At 33.6% G+C, this 21127-nt stretch overlaps 1 protein-coding gene across 1 annotated transcript in view; it reads left to right on the forward strand.

The window, feature by feature from the left end:
- Positions 1–21127, forward strand: part of LIPI (lipase I) — a 59350-nt gene that overhangs the window by 621 nt on the left and 37602 nt on the right. The window contains exon 2 of the mRNA XM_047739185.1: positions 20157–20542. Within this exon, the coding sequence (XP_047595141.1) occupies positions 20157–20542 (386 nt within the window). The remainder of the gene's footprint in view (positions 1–20156; positions 20543–21127) is intronic.

Below are 21127 nucleotides of genomic sequence, written 5' to 3' on the forward strand. Positions count from 1 at the left end.
CAATGTTTATACTTTGTATCACGGCTGTACTTTGTATACAGTGGGTGAGTAATCAATTCTTGAGGAGGGTTAGGGAAAAAAAAAATCCAAAAAAAAAAAAAAAAAGAAAGAAAGAAAGGGAGAAGAAAACCCACTCAGAATCTCAGTAGATAGATAAATCAACTGTCTACTGTTAACTTGGCTTCCTTTCTGAAGAATCCATAGGTCTATGAAAGACCTGAAATTATCCTATGAATATACAAGCAATCGGGACATCATTTGGCTGTTAGGAGTGGTGATAATTCACTTTGCCTTGAAGGAGGCATGAGTGTACGTGGTTGGTGGACCAAAAAAGCCCCATCTTTTTTAATGAAAAGGAACACATCTTTGGAACCCTGATTTCTAATTTAACTCTGACATTAATTTTATGACTTAAAGCAATTTCTCTTTTTGGAACTCAAGTTCTATTTCTTAAGGAGTGGATAGGGTTAATGTAATTACAGTACTTCATTTAGTAGGTATTTTTTGAATGCTTGCTATGTGCCAGGCACTGTCTTTAATCCTTGGGGAGCAAAGGTTTAAGTATAAAGATATGTCCTCCTAAAACCTTCAGCATAAGGAGAGAGACAGACTTCCCAACAAAATCTTTGTTCGGTAACTTTAGTAGTCACCTTCTGTCGATATCCTAAGGATGTAAGTCCTGTCTCCATTTTTCCTTTCTTCCTTTCTTCAACATTGTTGTGGTACAGTAAAAGGGGATTAAGGAAACTAGCATATTGCAGTTGTATAACAAATATATGTTGATCAAGTGAATGGATACCTGAAGGTCTCAGTTATGTGTAATACTATTGATTTTAAATTCATTTTATATCATAAATCTTACCCAAATGAACATATTCCTTCTTTAACTTCCCCTCAGTCACAGCTGATCTGGGAGTTGGATCTTCAGGTTTCATTGTAAAATTTGTAGTGTACATATCTGATTGTGAATGATAGAAGCTTTTAGCTGTATTTATAAATAATTAACAAACATATTGTTTTGCTATACTGAAGTTTGCATCATACTTTTTTTTAAAAAACAAATATGTATGATTTTAGCATTCTTATCACATCCTTTTTTCTTTTGGCAGGACCTGAGTTTATGGTGTTTAGACTTCTAGAGTACTCTTTTAGTATTATAAGCTCTGAAAGTCAGCTCACGCAGTTAGCTGTTTATTCAGAATTTGACCTAAATAGGTATCATTTTTCTAATTTAGGCTTACTGTATTTCCTAACTTATATTGAATAAGTAACACATGGTAATGAACCTAGCAGTAGCTAAAAAATAATTTATTCTCAGCATTTCTTGGACCATTAGTCAAATATAGGATTTAATGGATTAAATGTGTGTAATACTATAAAGAATTAGCCTTTCTTCACTCATATCAGGATGTTTTATACCCCTAACTTCATATATTCAAAAATGAAAATGTTTATATATAAGATATAAAATTATAAGCTATGTATATAAATCTGTCTGTCTATCTATCTATCCATCTAAAACAAGAGCTTCTTTCTTCCTTTCTTTGCCCAACTGACTCTTAGCTCTTTTTTACAGTCCAGCCCAGGTAGCATCTCCTACAAGGCTTCTCTGAACTCTGCATTCTAGATTAGCTGGCTTCCCTGCTGTGTGGTGCCATGGTTCCCTAGACATACCTTTTTCAAGCCCTCCTCACTGTGAATTTCTATAGGGTAAATATATTTCAGTACCTAGGACAATCCCTGACATACCTGTGGATTTATCTTAAATAGTTGTTGACATGATACAGTTTGAATAAATGAACGTCTTTACTTTGTGTGTTCAACTACATTATGCCCAGAAATCAGTACATGCTTAATAAAAGTTGCATAAATGAATGAGTGAATGGAGAATCTTGATCAAATAGTGTTAAGGGACTCTAGTGGATGCTTTTGCTAAAATTGACCTCACTTTTGTCTTCACTTTTTTCCTACCTTCGTTTTTTCTTTATTCTGATTATCCTAACCATATTTGTCCCAAGTAAATAGAGCTTTTTTTGTTTTACTTGTTTTAGATGCTTATGATAAAGAAATATTTTTAATGCTTAAAGAAATAAAGTAAAAAAAAAAAATCAATAAGTCTACCATGCAGGGATAAACATTTTGGAGGAAAACCTAACTTTGATCAATGCATATATATGTAAAACATATTTTAGGAAAATAAATTTTACTCTACATATTATTTTGTAGCTTGCCTTTTCTCCCCTTGAACTATGGAATGGAGACTTTCTATACCATTAATATTGATTTATCTACATCATTAATTTTAATCCACAGTACATACATAATTAGACCAATACCCCACTGTTGGACATTTACATTATTTCCCTTTTTTAGCCATTATAAAAATGCTGAGATTAACATCCTTGCTCAAATGTCTTTGTGCACATGGGTTAGTACTTCTGTGGGAAAATATCTTGGACATTTGATTGCTGCATCAAAGGGTAAGACCATTAAATATTTTGATACATATTTCTAATTTATACAAAAAGATTGTGCCAAATAAATTCTCATAAACAATGACTCCCCCATCTCCAGTATACACTACTTAACTTTCCATTATAATTACTGTAAAGTGCCTGGTAGAAGTGTACATGGTACACAGGGTTCAATCAGTTTTAATCCACTGAGCCACCCAAGTCTCCCTCACAGGGCTCAATTAATTTTATATCTTTATCCTTATCATCCTCATTATCACTTTTATCATATTATTTATATTGCATCCATGTCTGTAAACTCAAAGTCAGTTTTTATTTTGAAGGAGAACTAAATAAGCATGGAAATATTCTCTTTCTAAACTATGGACACTTTATATAATTTGCCATTTCTCAGTATTTTGCTATTTAATGCAATGGATGGTAATTTCAATTTTATTACTACTGACAGTAAGTAAAAACTATGAAAATAGTATAGTTTTTTTACATTTTGAAATTCTGCTATGTAGCATACTGTTTTACATGCCAAGTTGATATTTTCAATATGAGCTCTTCAGAATAGTTGAGATGAAAATAATGTATAAGATTAATATTTCAGAGTCACATTAAAAGCACAAGATAAAAGAAAAATGTTAAATAGAAAAGATTTGTCTTTTAATTTAAGTATAAACTTGTTAAAAATCTCTTTTAACATGTCTGACATTTATATTACCTTTCTTCCCTCATTCCAAAATGATGTGGTTTATTCCTATCTTTGTTAGCGAAGTGCATTGGTGGTCTCCAGTTAAATTATAGTAGTGGGCTCCTTCTAAAAGTGAAGTCTCACATAAAATCCCTGGAGATCAAATAGTTTAAATTGATGATTTTTAAATTTTTCATGGTTTTTAAATGAATACCTCATTTTGTTTGTGGATTCTTTGAAATACCTCCCAGACCTTGATTAGTTTCTGCTAATCGATGATATGAATTAGAGACTTCTGATCTTGAAATATCTTTGGAAATTTACAGAGACTTGAATTTACAAAAAAAAAAAACAAACTTAATTTTTGAACTGATCACGCATGTACTTACAACAGTTCTCCATTTTCCAGACCTACTAAAGTCTATTCCTGGAAGGAAAATAAGGGGAAAAATGGAGTTAACATGTGTGTGGGGGGGGAATCCCATAATTTTAAAATGTTTGTTAAATTAAAAACAAAAATATTTTTTATTTTCCAATTGTAGAACTCAAGGGCAACCCAGCATTTTAGAATTTTAAAATAGCCACTGAGTTTAGGTTGCAAAATTACACTAACATGAAAAAGCCATATTTTATATTTGACAGCTTGATGGATATGGATTTTATTATTGATTTTATGGTATATGAAGACAACTTAGTTTGTAATCAAAATGAACATAAACCACAACGTTTTCTGACTCTTTCCATTTCTAGCATTTTTTAACATCACATTTACTCTAGGCTTTGAACAGACATATTCTTCCTGACCACTTCTGAAATCTTGAGGTTAAGAGGAATAAAGAAAGATGTAATTAGTTTTTCTTTCCCTTAAATTTAACTTGGGCTGCTGTTGGTGACTTCTTAGAGTTTTGACTTAAAAATCCTCTCACCACCACAAGCCAGATAAGAGAAGACAAACTACCTTACCTTTTCTACAAACAGGGAGGAGCCAAAGGTCAGGAATCTTTTATGCTAAAACCTACCAGACTCTGACAATCTTACTAAAGAGAAACCTTAATGAATTTCAGAATTTCTTTTTTGCTGACTCACAGTGCTGCTTTTACTTTTATTGGATTCCAAATGAAAGTATACATTTTTCTCTGTTTGATGTGCTGGGCAGAATCTGGTAAGAACTAAATGATTTGATTTATCTTACCAAATTGTGTGTAAGATAATTAGTACAGTCTTATGAATCTGGGATAGAGAATTTTATGACATCATAGTATGAAAAAAAATAGTATGATTTGGGTACTAATTATATCAAATGGGTAATTATAAAGAAAGTTTGTATATATATGTGTGTATGTGTATGTGTGTTTCTTAAATTGTGTATTCTGTATTTTATTTACTTTCTAGAAAATTAATAACTAGAAATCCTTTTACAGGAAGATGTAAATAGAGAACAGAAAAATTCAAAAGAAAGAATAATTCAATAATAGAGAAATTAATTCAATATTTGAGAATCATGACTTACTAAACATGTTGTTTCAATTTCAGTGCTCAAGTAATCTTACTTTTGAGGAAACTTTTTAGCTAAGTTGCTAATTGCCAGGCAAAGTAAACATACCTCAACTTTTTTTTTTTAACCTATTATGCTAAAGTATAACAAAACAAAAACAAAAATGGGTTTAGAGTAATAAAATATAATTTTATTCTCCTGGTTTACTGGTTTATAGTAATAAAGTTTATTAATATTGGTGATATCATTTACTTCTTTCTGGTAATAAAGTAGAACTAGAACTACTTGTTCTACTTTGTGATAATAAGTAACAAATTTAAAATTCATGATGAATAGATTTTTGTGCCTTTGCAAAGGAAGATGATTTTCTTTATTTTAAATTTCCTTTTAGAAAAAAATTCCTGAATGCATCCTTGAATAACCTTAAAATATCACCTAGAAATTCAAATTATTTCTTGTTTCTTTTCAATTGGATATTTGGGTTGATCAAATTCTAGAAATGTTTGAATTTTATAAGCAAATGCAGAATCTAAGTGATATTATTATACAGTTTATTATATTTTTCTCATTTAGATGTTTCTTGATAAGCATTTATATATTTGTATAATGTATGATAGTGGCATCTTAATTTAGAAGTCAAAGAAATTTGAAGTCTAGCCCCCTAACTTTGTGTCATTTCTTATTTGCATTATTTTAGAATCATAGTTTATACTCCAAACTCCTGTGGCAAACTTTCTAAGATTATCGTTTTGATTGGTATTAGGAATTACCTAAATTTTCAATTGGGAAAACTCTGATATAATTACTGTGTATGTTTCTGTCTCTGTTGACTGAAATAGAATAGCAGGCCCTTTAGATATTAATGACAGTAAATAGAAAATAAGGAAATTAAAGATTTCAGTTATTCTCGAAATCATTCGTAACCCATGCAAACTCTTGGTGCTCCCTCTCATTTTCCTGGAAGTCCCACATGCTTAGGAAATTGTTGAATTTTCAGTAATTAATTTCATATAAGTATGTTTTATTTAAATTATAATTTCCCCTTCCTTCTCCACTAGAGATTTTGATATGTGCCTCTTAGAGAGCCCACCTCACATTCCTCAACATGAAAATCATTACATGATTGCATCTCCCTTCAAAAAAAGGAAAAAAAAAATTCTGAAAACCTGGGATTATCAGATGTTTTAAACATTTTTAAATGGAGGGGTGTCTGGGTGGCTTACTGGGTTAAGCTGCTAGCCAACCCTTGATTTCGTCTCAGGTCGTGTTCTCAGGGTCCTGGAATCAGCCCTGTGTGAGAGCCCCATAGGGAGTCCATATTGCCTCTCAGGTAGGGCTCCACATGGGGCTCTGTGCTCTGCAGGGAGTCTGCCTGAGTATTCTCTCTCTCTTGCTCTCCCTCTACCCTTTCCCCCAGCTCACACTCTCTCTTTCTGTCCTTCAAATAAATATCTAAAAAAAAATTTTTAATGGAATAAAAGGAGAATGGAGAGATAGCTGAACAAACTGTTTACAGATTTGTATCTATATGCACATATATTCAAGTTATATTCATATATAGTCTTAGTACAGTTTCTGATTCATATTAAGTGCTTAAATGGTAGTTGTAGCTATAAGAGTCTGGTTGTGTTCTAATAAAATTTATTATAGACAATAATATTTGAATTCGTTGCAACCTTGACATGTCACAGGATATTATTATTTTAATTTTTTTCCACCATTTAGAAATGTAAAAACCTGCCTTATCTCACCAGCCAGATTTGGCCCTCAGGCCATAGTTTGCCAAATCTCCTGTTCCAGTAACTTGGAAGAGATGTTAAAGATACTTAATTCTTCTTTCTTGTTTTACAGTTGAGGACAGTGAAATTCAGAAAAACTGAGTCATTTTTCTAAGATAACAATTGTAATATGCAATATAAAATACTCTGGAATCTTGTTTGATTTAGAGATTTTTATCCACAGGCTGGAAGTGAGGCCCAAGATTCTGCAATTCTCATAAACTCCCAGTTAACGCCTGTGGGTGTGTGGAACTACACTTTGAGAAGGGAGAGTGTAGAAATTTGTAGAACTGAGTAGGCTTTGTAGGGCAGTGATCTTTCCAAAACCCAAGGCACTCAGCTCATTGACTCAACAAATTCATCATTATTTTTCTCTACATTGTATAAAAATTCATATATTTGTCTAAAAATTTTATGAAATTTGTATAAGTTTGTATAATTTGTATTAAAAAAATCTCATGTGACTAGTAATTTACCTCTACTGATTTGCTAAAATCACATGCCTACAAGCAGCTTTAGTACGAAAGTTTAAGATAAGGGTAACCTGCAAGAACACGGAATTTGCATTTAAAAGATCCAGATTCAAGTCCTGCTGGCTTGTTTTTTTTTTTTTTTTAAAGATTTTATTTATTTATTTGACAGACAGAAATCACAAGTAGGCAGAGAGGCCGGCAGAGAGAGAGAGGGAGAAGCAGGCTTCCCGCTGAGCAGAGAGCCCGATGCGGGGCTTGATCCCAGGACCCTGGGATCATGACCTGAGCCGAAGGCAGAGGCTTTAACCCACTGAGCCACCCAGGCGCCCCATGCTGGCTTGTTTTATCAAGGCCAAATCACTTAAGCTCTGTGAACCTCGGTTTCCTCATTTTTAAGTGGTAGTGAAAGTCATAATGCTGTCTCGCGGCGTGGCAAAGCTCAGAGGAGGTAACACAAGTGTGTGATTTGGTCAATTATAAATCAGGTTAGTATAATCCACTGTGTTTTCTTCCATGTACATTTTCTCTGTAATTGTCTCAAAGTACTTGCCAGGTGCAGGCCTTCACATTACACAGTTGGGATAGACCTGTATGGACTATGGGTATCAGAATTCCCTGGGGTATGCATTTTAAAATGCAGATTTCCCTACCAAATCAGAATCTCTGGGGATGTATCATTAAACAAACTTTCCCAGTCTTTTTAACCCTCATTTTTAAACCCATGCTTGAGAATTCTTGATCTAAAGACTTACCAGACATCTACTTTATCTTGTTTGTGTAGTCAACTTTATTTTCCACAACTTTCTGAATGTTGATTTGCCCATTTGGAAGAGTTACTGATGGAATATCATCGTTACTTATGACTTGTTAAATAGTGTGTATTTTCTAAATGTGCTCTGATTATTTTAGACCCGAAGATTAAATATGCTTTTACCTCTTATTTTGCCTTCTGCCCCTTGCCTTCAGAGATACTAAAGTTCTGGATACAGTTTTGCGTATTAATTGGCTCTGCGACCATATAAACCTGTGTTTTTGTAGGCATAAGGTCAGTCTTTTGTTTCATACCTGACAGTTTGCTGGCCCCAAAAGATCTTCATTCTTTTTATTGCACATGAAGATAATGGAGCTAATGAATTTATGTTGCTCAACTCTTTGCATGATCATTTGTGCCATGAGTATGGTTGTGCTTTTCAGATGTCACTCATAAGTGTTCTTTAATTATGCGATCTTCATATATAAAACGAGGGACAGGATAGCAAATACAAAGCAGCACAGTGCCTGACTTGGAGTGAGTGCCGAATAACCACTAAGCATTATTACTCTCTTTGATGGTATTGTTACCACTGTTAACAAATACATATTGTTCTCAGAAATGAGGAAAAGGAGAGAAGAGGTTTTCATGGAGTCTTTTGAGGGTGAGAGTGGTGTTTCAGAGGAGTATCAGAGGAAGTTGGGTTAAACCTTTCCAGGATGTGTTAGCTTTTTTTGTTGACTTTTTTTGGGTTTTGAGGCTCCTCTATTACTGACTTGGTCAACATTCAAAGCTGCAAGGCAAGGGGCACCTGGTGGCTCAGTGGGTTAAGCGTTTGCCTTCAGCTCAGGTCATGATCCCAGAATTCTGGGATCAAGCCCCTCATCAGGCTCCCTCCTTGGGGTGGAGAGGAAGAAGATCTGCTTCTGTGTACTTAGTTGACCGATAAATAATCACTGTTAAAAATCCCATGAAAAACATTGATGTTAATAGTCAATGGGTATAATAATAAAAGTGATATGGGAATATACTTTTAATTAATCTTTATTTGATTTTTAAGAAGATTAAGCACACTTTGAGGACTTAATGAGCCATTTTCCTATTTTATTTTATAAATATCTGTTTATATCTTTCTCTTGATATTCAGTTGGGTATTTTCTTCCTTTGTATTTTATATGTAAGTATATCAATTTCCTTCATACCTTGCATTGAAAATATTTCCCTAGCTTATATATTTTTGTCTTTTGGCTAGTATACAGTGTTTATGCACAGAAGTTTGAAATTTATGTGCTGTGAAATTTATTAGTCTCATATTTTATAGTTTCTTTTGTTTTTATGCTAGAAAGTCATTCCTTGAACTAAGGTCATGCACATATTGACTATATTCTTCTAGTTCATATAATTTAACTTTTCTAGAATCAATTATCCTAGTCCTTGTTTATTTAAAAATCTATTATCTTTGATTATGAATTGCCATCCTTATCATGGGTAATATTGTTTATTTCTGGGTGTTACCATTCTGTTTCAATCTGTGTATCAATTCTTGATTCAGTTTCAGGGGCTTCTTTTTAATCGGTTTATAATATAAACATAATTTTAATCATTTTTATGATTTTATTATCATACCTGACAGCTTGCTGTTTTTGTTGTAATGTTATAGCCATTTGCTATAAAATTATGATTTTATTATCTTTAAAAAATCATTTATTTTCTTTGGGCATTTATTCCCTTCCTGGAGACGTCTCACTGCGACCTTAATTTAGAATCACATTACCTATATAAGTTAATATGAGTCTAATTGATTTTGTAATATCTCTTCCTTTCTGGATATGGTATATCTCAGTGTTTATTCAGATCTTTTCTGTCCCTATGTAAGGTTTTTAAGCTTTGTAGTTTTCTTTTAAGGGTATTCTATTTTTCTTTTTTCCCTTTGGTCTTCTTTTCTCTGTCTCTTCCTCCTTTTCTTCATCTCTCCTTCTCCTCTTTTCAAAGAGCTAGTTAACTTGCAAATCATAGGAACCTGCTTCAAACCCTGTAAGGAAAGAAGAAATGTATTACCTCATATAACTGAAAATTTTTACACTAAATACCACTGGATCCGATACTGGAAAAAAATGATTACCGTCTGTAGCTTCAGGATGTGTTTCTTTATAGCTTGAAATCTGGAAGGAAGGAAGCCACTTTCTCTCTCAACTTCCCCCAAAAGGTCCTAAATGGACCTGTTTGAATTTCATATCCTCCTGTAGTCTAATCCTGGGTGTAGGCTGGTTGCACATTCAGATTGGCCCTGGATGAAGGGAGAGCATGTCCTTATGGTGAGTTCTAAAAATTCACATAGTGTTGGGGTATGGGGAAGTTTTCAAAAAGAAAAGCTGGAGAGCTGAGAAAATATAAAATATATTTACAATATTAATAATTATATTTTTGTGTTTTATTACTTTTCTTTATTATATTTTATATTGACTGTTGCTAATATGAGCCAAGGCTAATGGTTTTTGTATATTTATATGTCTATACTACAACTTCCCATTGGATTAATTTTTTTTAGTTCCTATTTTCATATTTTTAGGTAGAATATTGCATCACATGAAACAAATAATGATGTCAGTATCCAACTATTATATTTCTTTTCTTATACTATATTGCTAAGTTAGAATATGTGGCAACAGATATTTTTATACTTTCTTAATTTTAATGGAATAATGTCACCAGTGTTTCATCATTAATATGGTAATCGCTATTGGAATGAAATAGGTAATATTTTATCATTCTAATAAAATATACTGTTTTTAATTATGTAAAATAATGTTAGTTAAAATTAATTTTTCTTGTCCTACTCTTATGCTGTGGACTGTGCTGTGGACTATGGGTGCTTAGTTGTGTATTATTTGGGAATTTTGCTTCAAAATTATTGCTTGAGTTGTAACAATCTCTACTTCACGTATCTATCTGTGGGCATGTTTGTCCTATCTTTGTTATGTTTGATATTAGAGGTGTTCTATCTTTTAAAAATGATCTACTAAGCTTTGTATTTTTTCACACTTTGTAAAAAAGTTGACATTTGCTGTAAGTTTTCACTTAATTATTGAGATTACATTGAGGTTATTGAGGTTATAACATAATATGATAAAATATTCTCATTTAAGAGTATACTGTGATGAGCTTCAAAAAATATGTGCACCACATTTTACATAGCATGTAACAGCCTTATCCGTCAAAATATAAAACCTTTCACTACATCCCCAAAAGTGAACTCTTTGCAGTTAATCCCCTCTCCATCTCTGGTTCTAAGCAAATCTGCTTTCTGATACTCAAGATTAAATATCCCTTTTCTAGAATTTCATACAAATGGAATCAAACAATATGTACTTTTTTTCTTGGAGTCTTTTGTTTAGCGTCGTGTTTTTGAGACTCATCAAGGTTGTTGCATGTATGGACAGTTCATTCCTTTTTATTGCTGGGTAATATTCCATTGTATAGCTATACTACAATTTACATATCCATACTCATTTTGATTGACATGTAGGTTTTTTCCAGTTTGGGGTCCTTATGAAAAAAAATTCTGTGAATTTATAAATATTGTGGACAAGTGCTTTTCTTTCTTTTTTTTTTTTTCAAAAATTTTATTTATTTATTTGACAGAGCAAGCGAGCACAAGCAGGGGGAACAGCAGAGAGCAGGGAGAAACAGACTCCCTGCTGAGCAGGAGGCTTGGTGGACCCCCATCCCAGGACCATGGGATCATGACCTGAGCCAAAGGCAGTCGCTTAACTGACTGAGCCACTGAGGCGCTCCAAGTGTTTCATTTTTCATGGGCTAACAATTGAAAGTGACTTTTTAGTGTCATTTAACATTTTAAGAAACTACCGAACTGTTTTCCAAAATATTGTACCATTTGGTCACTTCCGTCAGCAATGAAGGAATCTTGAAGTTGCTTTGTATCTTCACCTCTATTTGGTTTCGTCAGTCTTTATAATTTTCGCCATCCTAGTGGGTGTGTAGTGATATATTATTTTGGTTTAATTTATATTTTCCTGGTGATGTATGATATTGAGCATCCTTTCTTGAGCTTATTGGCCATTATACCATCTTTTGTTAAGTGTCTTCAATTCTTTTGACAGCTCTTGAATGTTTTACCTGTCTGTGTATATACAAATGTACATTCCCTCCACCCCACATGTACTGGACACAGGTGGTTTTCAGGTGTACATATTGCAAGCCTGCATATTCATATTCTTAAAAATGTCCTTCTAGGAGCAGACGTGTTCCATTATGACAGTGTCCAGTTTATCGGCTTTTTCTTTTACGTGTCCCACTTACTGTAAACTTGTCTGAGAAATCCTTGCTTACTTCAAAATCGTTAATATTTTCTCTCAGTATTTCAGACACGTTGCCTGCTCCCTGCCAGAAAATGAAGCCAAATCAAAGCAAGCAGAATTGAGAGATTGAGAAGGAGAAAAGATAGGTCTCTTTTACACTAGAGCTAATTAAGCTCCCTTAAAATTGAAAGACCTAAAATTGGGGCGCCTGGGTGGCCCAGTGAGTTAAGCCTCTGCCTTCGGCTCAGGTCATGATTTGAGGGTCCGGGATCGAGCCCTGCATCTGGCTCTCTCCTCAGCGGGGAGCCTGCTTTCCCCTCTTTATCTGCCTGCTTCTCTGCCTACTTGTGATTTCTCTCTCTGTCAAATAAGTAAATAAAATCTTTAAAAAAAAAAAAAAAAGGACTTAAAATTAAAAGACCCTTCTAGGGTTTCTATTGAACATCCAGGATGTTCTCTAAGGTCCTTTGACTCTGACTCGCCAGAACTTTATTGTCTTTCAGAGCATTTGTGACCTTTGAATTGTTCATCTTAGAGCTCTTTGTGGAATGTCACCCTCGGCATACATAGGTTTATATCCAGCAACCTACTCCTGGGGACCCTGCTGCAGATTTCAGAACTCTGCCTCCACACAGCTCCTTCCATTGCGGCATCTGATATAAATTCTAGTTACCCTCCCTAAACTCCCATCTTTCTCCCTGGTTTGGGAACACCACTCTGCTTTCCTTGGGTCCAACCTTCCTGCATGGCAGACTATTCCAGGCAGAAAGCTATTAGATTTAGTATTCAAATAATTTATTTCCTTTCTTTTAGAGATCACCATTCTGAGCCCTTTGTTGTCCAGTGTCTAAACTTTTATATATACATTTTATCCAGAATTCTGGTTGTTCATAGAAGTAAGAGGAGTCTGGATATCTTTCATGAAAGGAATTAAAGTCTATAAAGCATAATTGTGATAAAACATACATAAAAATAACCATTTTAATAATTCCTAAGTGTACAGTTCAGTGATATTAAGTGCACTGATATTGGTGTACAGCCATTGCCACTATCCATCTCCATAACTTTTCTGTCTTTCCAAACTGAAACTCTTTACCTATTAAACAGTAATTCTCCATTTACCTCTCCATCCCAGCCCCTGGCAAACCACTATTCTACTTTATGTTTCTATTTGACAACTTTAGGTACCTCATGTAAATGCAATCATATAGTACTTATATTTTTGTGACTGGGTAATTTCAGTTAGTTCTTCCATGTTGTAGCATGTGTCAGAATTTCCTTCTTTTTTAAGGCTGAATAATATTCCATTGTATGTATACACCAGATTTTGTTTATACATTCATCTGTTGACGGGTGCTTGGATTGCTTCCTCCTTTTGGTTCTTATGAATGATGCTGCTATGAACATGGGCTTATAAGTATGTTTGAAACTCCACTTTCAGTTCTTTTGGGTGTATACCTAGAAGTGGAATTTCTAGATTATATGGTTATTCTATTTTTAAATTTTTTAGGAACCACCATACCATTTTCCATCCCCATCAGCAATGGACAGGGTTCCAGTTTTTCCATGTTCTTGCCAACAGTTGTTATTTTCTGTTTCTTGATAACAGTCATACTTTTTTTAATTTTCAAATCCTAATGGATTTGAAGTGGTATCTCATTATGGTTTTGATTTTCATTTCTTTAATGATGAGTGATATTAAACTTCTTTACATGTGCTTACTAGCTATTTTTATATCTTTACCTGTAGGTCCATTCAAATCTTTTGCCAAATTTTTAATTGGTTGTTTATTTGCTGTTGTTGTCATCATTGAATTATGGGAGAACTTCATGTATTCTGGATATAAATGCCTTATCAGATATATGATTGGTCAGCGTTTTCTCCCATTCCTTGTGTTGCCTTTTCACTCTGTTGATAATGTCCTTCAATACATAAAAGTTTTGAATTTTGATAAAGTACAATTCATCTATTTTTCTTTTATTGCCTGTGCTATTTTTAGTAATGTTCAAAAAATAATGACTTTTTGATCCAAAGTCATTAAGTTTTCTCTTAAGTTTTCTTCTAGGAGTTTTACGATTTTAATTCTATCATAGTCTTTTCTTTTTCTCTTGTAAGAATTTCAACTTAGAGTATATTTTCTCTGATAGAAGTATAGACATCCCAATCTGCTCTTTCCTCACCATACAGCTTTATTGAGGAATAATTCACAAATACAATTGTGTATATTTAAATTGTATAATGTGATAATTTGATACACATATACATTGTGGAATGATTGCCAAGATCAAGGTAATTCATACATCCATCTCCTCTCATAATTAAGACTGTGTGTGTGTGTGATGAGAATGCTTAAGATTTACTCTCAGCAACTTTCAAGTTTACAGTATTATTACAGAACCAAAAATACAGTTTCATATTATTAACTATAGTCCTCATGCTGCATATTAGACCTCAGAACTTTCTCATCTTACAACTGGAAGTTTGCACCCTTTGATCTGTATTCCCCACCTATCCCTCCCAAACTCTGGTAAAAAATTATCTCTCTGTTAAAAATTATTTTACTTAGCATAATGCCCTCTAGTTTTATCCATTTGTTGCAGATGGCGGGATATACTTTTTTATGACTGAATAATACTCTGTTATGTATATATACTGCATTTTCTTTATCCAGTCATTCACTGGACATTTAGGTTGTATCCCTGCTCTCTTTTGCTAACTTTCTGTGTTGAGTATCTTTTTTTTCATCCTAACATTTTCAACCTGGAAGTGTCTTTAGATGTAAAGTGAGTCTCTTATAGATAGCATATAGTTGGATACTGGCTTTTATCCACTCTCAATCTGTTTCTTTTTATTGGGGGGTTTAATCCATTTACATTTGAAGTTATTACTGATAGGGAAGCACTTATTTTTGCCACTTTGTTGTTTTTTATATGTTTTATATGCTTTATAGTTTATTTTTGTCTTTCATTTCCTCTGTCTTTTATTTGTGTTTAGTTGATTTTTTTGTAGTGATATGTTTTGATTTCCTTTGTGGGTGTATTCTATAGATTATTTTCTTTGTGATTATCATATGGATTATATGTAACATCCTAAAGTTATGACAACCTTTCTTAAATTGATACTAACTTAACTTTAAAAAATAGACATCAATAAAAACTTAACTTTTACATAAATAGCTACTTCTTTACAGCTCTGCACTTTCCTCATTTTCGGTTATTATGACAAAAATTTTATCTTTATATTGCATAACATTAACATAGGTTTATAATTATACTAATGCATTTGTCTTAAATTCTGTAAAAAATAAAAAGTAGAATTACAAATCAAAATACAAAAATGCTGTTTTTTATATTTGTTTGTGCATTTGCCTTTTCCAGAGCTCTTCTTATTTTCATATGACTCTAAGTTACTGTCTAACATCTTTTCATTTTAACTTGAAGGCTCCCATTAGCATTTCATGTAGAACAAGTCTGTGATAATAAACTCCCTCAGCTCTTTGATCTCATTTTTGAAGGACAGTTTGCTAGTTATAGAATTGAAGTTAGAAATTTTTTCTCTTCACCAGTTTAAATACATAAATATATCATCTCACTGCCTTCTGGCCTGCAAAGTTTCTGCTGAGAAATTTGACAATCTTATTGGGGATTCTGCTAAGTTTTTGATACCTAGAATTTTATTTTTCTACTCCTAATTTAACCTACCAGAATTGAGTCTGTTTAATGTTTTTTAGGAGTTTTAATATATACTAGTTAACATTTTTTATCATTTGAAAACTTTTGTTTTTATTTTCTCTACCTAATTAATATTACCAATGTAATCAATTATATGATGTCTCAATAAAGCTAAACAAAATGAAACAAAACAAAAACTCATTCCCTCAGTAGCATATGACTTAAAGAAGTATTACTCACACTGGGTGGGGTAAGGTGGGAATTGATTAGGCAACAACCATCAACTTGGCTTTTTTGCCCCCCTCTCTCCTCTTCTATCAGGCCAGACCAGGGATATTTTCATGGCGATGGCAGAAGTATGAGAGGCCAGCTCCATAACATGCAAGCCCATTTCAAGCCTCTGCTTGCATTAGGTCTACCAGGGTCCTATTTTCCATGGCAAACTGTATGTTTGTGCTCATATCAAGAAATGAGGCAAATCACTAATTTATGATAGTAGAAGAATGACTCAAAAGTTACAGGGAAGGGCGCCTGGGTGGCTCAGTGGGTTAGGCCGCTGCCTTTGGCTCAGGTCATGATCTCAGGGTCCTGGGATCGAGTCCCGCATCGAGCTCTCTGCTCAGCAGGGAGCCTGCTTCCCTCTCTCTCTCTCTCTCTGCCTGCCTCTCCGTCTACTTGTGCTCTCTCTCTGTCAAATAAATAAATAAAAAATCTTAAAAAAAAAAAAGTTACAGGGAAAATGGCATGGATTCAAGAAAGAGTGATGAATTGGAGACACTCTTATAATTGAGTACACCAACCAGTTTTCCTTTTATTTTACGTTGTGTAGAATATACCTCCCCCATTTCTTTAAACTTCCTGTGTGCTTCTTAAACTTACAGCTAAGTATCATTTAGAAATATTATTTAAATTCTAGTTAGTTAACATACAATGCAGTGTTGGTTTCAGGAGTAATTTTAGTGATTAATCACTTACAACACCCAGTGCTTATTTTTTGAATGAAATCTGAGATTCTTTGCTTTTTAATGGACAATTTTTATATAATTACATAACTTTATGTATCATATATGTTTTCTTCTCTAGTGTAATTGTGTCATTTTGTTTCATGTTTTCTACTTTTTATGTTTTTTCATTTTCTTATCTTTTGTGTATATACACTGTTTGCTATACTTTTTTTTTTAGCGTGTACAAAGTTATGAGTACTGTTTTATATAGCACAGTGGTTAACATTAAGGTTTTCAATATCTTTTTAAAGCCACACTTACCTGTTTATTAAAATTTTTAAAAACTGACGTCATTTGAATCCCCCAGTTAAGGAATTTTTGTACCACACTTACTTTCTCTATACTCCTTTTAACCTATAGTCCCATTTTATTAGTATATTGACTTATACTAATAATTAAATATTCTTAGCAAACATTTGAATAAGAACGCCTTTGATATTGCATGTATGTTTCACTCAGTTTTATAATATATACGCTTGTATTGGTGTCTTACCTATTTCCATGTGAACTTTTGATCTTATAGTAATACTATGAGTTTCTGTGAATCTTGTCTTCAGTAAATCTGACATTTATTTATCAGCAATGATGTCAGGAACTGTACTATGTCATTTATGAGTGGTGTACTTTAGGAAGGATATAAAATCATTAGGCCACAAACTTTTTTCCCTTATAACTTTCATTCATTACACTTTTATCTGTCTAATGTATTGTTTTGGAAGGCAAATCTGAAGTCATCATGACTTCATTCCTCTAATTTAACATGGATCTTCTGCCTTGATGTTTTTAGAATATTTTTCTCTTTCTCAGGTGGTTAAGCATCTGCCTTCAGCTCAGGTCGTGATCCCAGGGTCCTGGGGTGCAGTCCCATATCAGGCTCCTTGCTGAGCAGGGAGCCTGCTTCTTCCTCTCTGCTGCTCCTGCTGCATGTGCATTCTCCTGCTCTCTCTCTCTCTGATCATTCAACCAATCAATCAATCAATCAAAAAAACCAAACTAGTTTCTAGGAAGACTTTTCCTGAGTCTGATTAACTGCTTTGCTCTAGATTGTGATGTGTCTTTTCAGTTTGCACACCCTGGAATGCAATTATTTCCTTAGTCATTATAATTGCAACCCTCTCCCTCTCCAGTTCCTTCCCCTCAGGGCCACAGTGATTATTTTTAACTTCTTGTCACTTAATCTTCACTTCCTGTCCCATATCTGTGTTTCCCTTCATAATTCAAATCTTTCTTCCTTCATTTCTTACTGTCAGGTGAGCATTCCATGTTTTAGCACATGTAATAAAATTTTTATTTTACACTTGCATTTTTCTTTTCTTGAGTTGTAGTATCTCATTATTCCACTTTTAATTTTATGCTATTGTTTTTTTACCTCAGCAAATATTCTCTTGATGTCCTCCTATTTTTGAGACATGATTTTTCTTGTATAGGAATGAGAGTGCTATTGAATTTTCTGCAACTACTGCTACATCAGGCAGTAGATAATAGATTGCTCTGGTGATTGTTTCAGGTGATTTCTGTCCCTTACTTTATCAGAGAGATCCTATTTTTTATTCCTCATTACTCATCCGAGAGCCAGGTAAAATCTACCTTGGCTTGCAGTGGACCAGCAGTTTGGGTATATTGATTGCATTTGGCCTTCTCAGAGTTTCAGCTGATGGAAACATTTCAGATGGTGGAAAGATGGATGTACACAATTCCCTATGCAATTTGTATAGTGTAGTAATCAGTGATGTTGCACTGAGGTTTGATTTATTTCTCCTCTCCACTTCCTCATTCTCTAGCACTTAGGACAAATGAAGTTTGTTTCAAAGTTTTCACTTATCTGAGTATCTCTCACCTGTTAACCTGGGAACCAATTGTGCCTCTCCTTCACTTTCTTCCTCCTTTATCTTCTGAATAATTGTGATAATATCACATATATACTTTCCAAACTAAAAGGTAGGTTATAATTTGTGCATATTATTATGGATTTATCAAATACACATTATATGTCTGTAGTTTTAAATATATGTATATATAATATATATTTATTTTAAATATATTTGTAGTTTACTTAATCACATCATTGTTTCTGGGCATTTAAATCACTTCTATTTCTCCAGTGCTAAAATAATATATATTAGTTCATTTTTGCATGTTTAAATGGCTATTTTCTTGGGATAAATTCTTGAAGTAGAATTATTGGCATGAATTATATTAACAGTTTTGTGAATTTTTGATATAAATTGACAGATCGTTTCCCCTAATCTTTTAATAACTTGGACTTCCAGAAACAGTATAAGCGTATGCTCATTAAAAAAAAAATTGGGATCAGATGCTTATGTTGAAAGAAATTACAATTCTGAGACTCTGTGAAAAAGAAAATTAAAAGACAGCCATTGTTTCACTGCCTACGTATGGCTATTGTTATTGATTTGGCTTAGTTATTTCATTCTGCTCAACTTCCTTCTAGGATAGATAGATGGTAAGAAAGGTAGATGGATAGGCAGACACATAGGATGCACACATCAATGAAAATACTATACGATCATATTTAAGATGTTTTAAGTGTTTGTGCAATTATGTATAATCCTGTTATTAATGTCTTTACATTTAATACAAATTATTTATTTCATTAATATAAGTCCTAGGAAGAAAATAAGGAAGAACACATATTTTTAACACCTGTATGTGTACCATATAATTTCAATTTCAAAAGGAGGTTGTATCAACATATGCTCTCAGCATCCATGTCACAAATATTATGTATTAAAATAATTATGTATTAAATAACATTAATATTATGTATTAAAATTTTTCTTTTTGTTGAATTTGATAGGAAGAAAATGATACCCTATTGTTTTGATTTGTATTTATTTGATCACTAGTTAGATGAAATATATTTTCTTGAATGATTATTATCCATTTATATTATTCTGCAGGATTTCTGTTAAGCTCATAATTAGTTTACTTTTATTGGTGGGCATAATACTTTCTTTACTAACAATGTATTTTTTAAAGATTTTATTTATTTATTTGAGAGAGAGAGAGAAAAAGGGAGGGAGAGCGCTCATGAATGAGGTAGTGGGGGAGGAGCAGAGGGAGAGGGAGAAGCAGAACTCCCCGCCCAGGAGGGAGCCCAGTGTAAGGCTGGATCCCTAGACCCTGAGATCCTGATCTGAACTAAAGGTAGGTGCTTAACTGACTGAGCCATCCCGGCACCCATTTACTAACAATAGTAATGATTTTGGTGATAACCATTGCTCTTTTGTACAGATAAAAAATAATTCTTAATTTTTAAGCAATCATTTCTTCTTATATTTTAGTAAAAAATTTTGGATGCTTCTTGTTCAAAGGGTCTTTTTACATAATCAACACACTAAACATTGTCGTTGCTCAGAGTATTATGTGGAAATACTAATGAAATAAAATCCTCACTCCAAGTTCAAATCTGTTCTTTGTAACAGCAATAGAAATTGTATCAAATACTATCCCAATACTCAGCTTGACTGACTTTTTTTTTCTTATTTCAGAGAATAAAAGATCATGCCTTCAATTCTCTCATCTGGGTGTAAAGGATTCCCTCAAAGATTTGTTTTCTCCCCAAATGGAGATTTCCTTGATGATGTATACAAGGAACAACTTCAACTGTGCTGAGCCACTCTTTGAGCAGAGTAACTCACTTAACATTAATTTCAACGTCAGCAAGAAAACAGTCTGGCTTATTCATGGGTACAGACCAATGGGCTCTGCTCCTACATGGCTTCAGAACTTCCTAAGGGTTTTGTTGAATCAAGATGATATAAATGTAATTGTAGTAGACTGGAACCGGGGTGCTACAACTCTCCTTTACAACAGAGCAGTTAGAAACACCAGAAAAGTTGCTGTGAGTTTGAGTAGCTACATTCGGAATCTTTTGGTAAGAATTTTATATATTCTATATGATTTATAATATACAGTATTTTGTGCAATACCACCAAGTAGTAGTAAGATAAATACTTTTTTCCTATACACATTAAGAATTACTGCTTTGAGGGGTGCCTGGGTGGCTCAGTGGGTTAAAGCCTCTGTCTTCTGCTCAGGTCGTGATCCCAGGATCCTGGGATCGAGCCCTGCATCGGGCTCTCTGCTCAGCAGCGAGCCTGCTTCCCTTCCTCTCTCTCTGCCTGCTGCTCTGCCTACTCTTGATCTCTCTCTCTGTCAAATAAATAAAATCTTTAAAAAGAAAGAATTAATTTCATTTAATACTTATATAAAATATCGTTATAAAGTTTGGTTATCCCAAATGTATAGATAAGTAAATGAGGCAGAGAGATTAAGCAAATGCTTAAAGTCACACAGAAGATAAGAGGTAGATTTGATCTCTGAACTCTTCCAGTCTGACTCCTGACCATTACATGCAAACGGCTTCTTGGATCTGGTGAGCTTGCTTAATTTCAGGGAGCCTTGGAAGTTCAGCACAACACAACTCAAAACAGATGTCAAGCCCCAGAATGTTCCAAAT

The sequence above is a fragment of the Lutra lutra genome, chromosome 1 (assembly GCF_902655055.1).
Source record: "Lutra lutra chromosome 1, mLutLut1.2, whole genome shotgun sequence".
NCBI classification, from domain to species: Eukaryota; Metazoa; Chordata; class Mammalia; order Carnivora; family Mustelidae; genus Lutra; species Lutra lutra.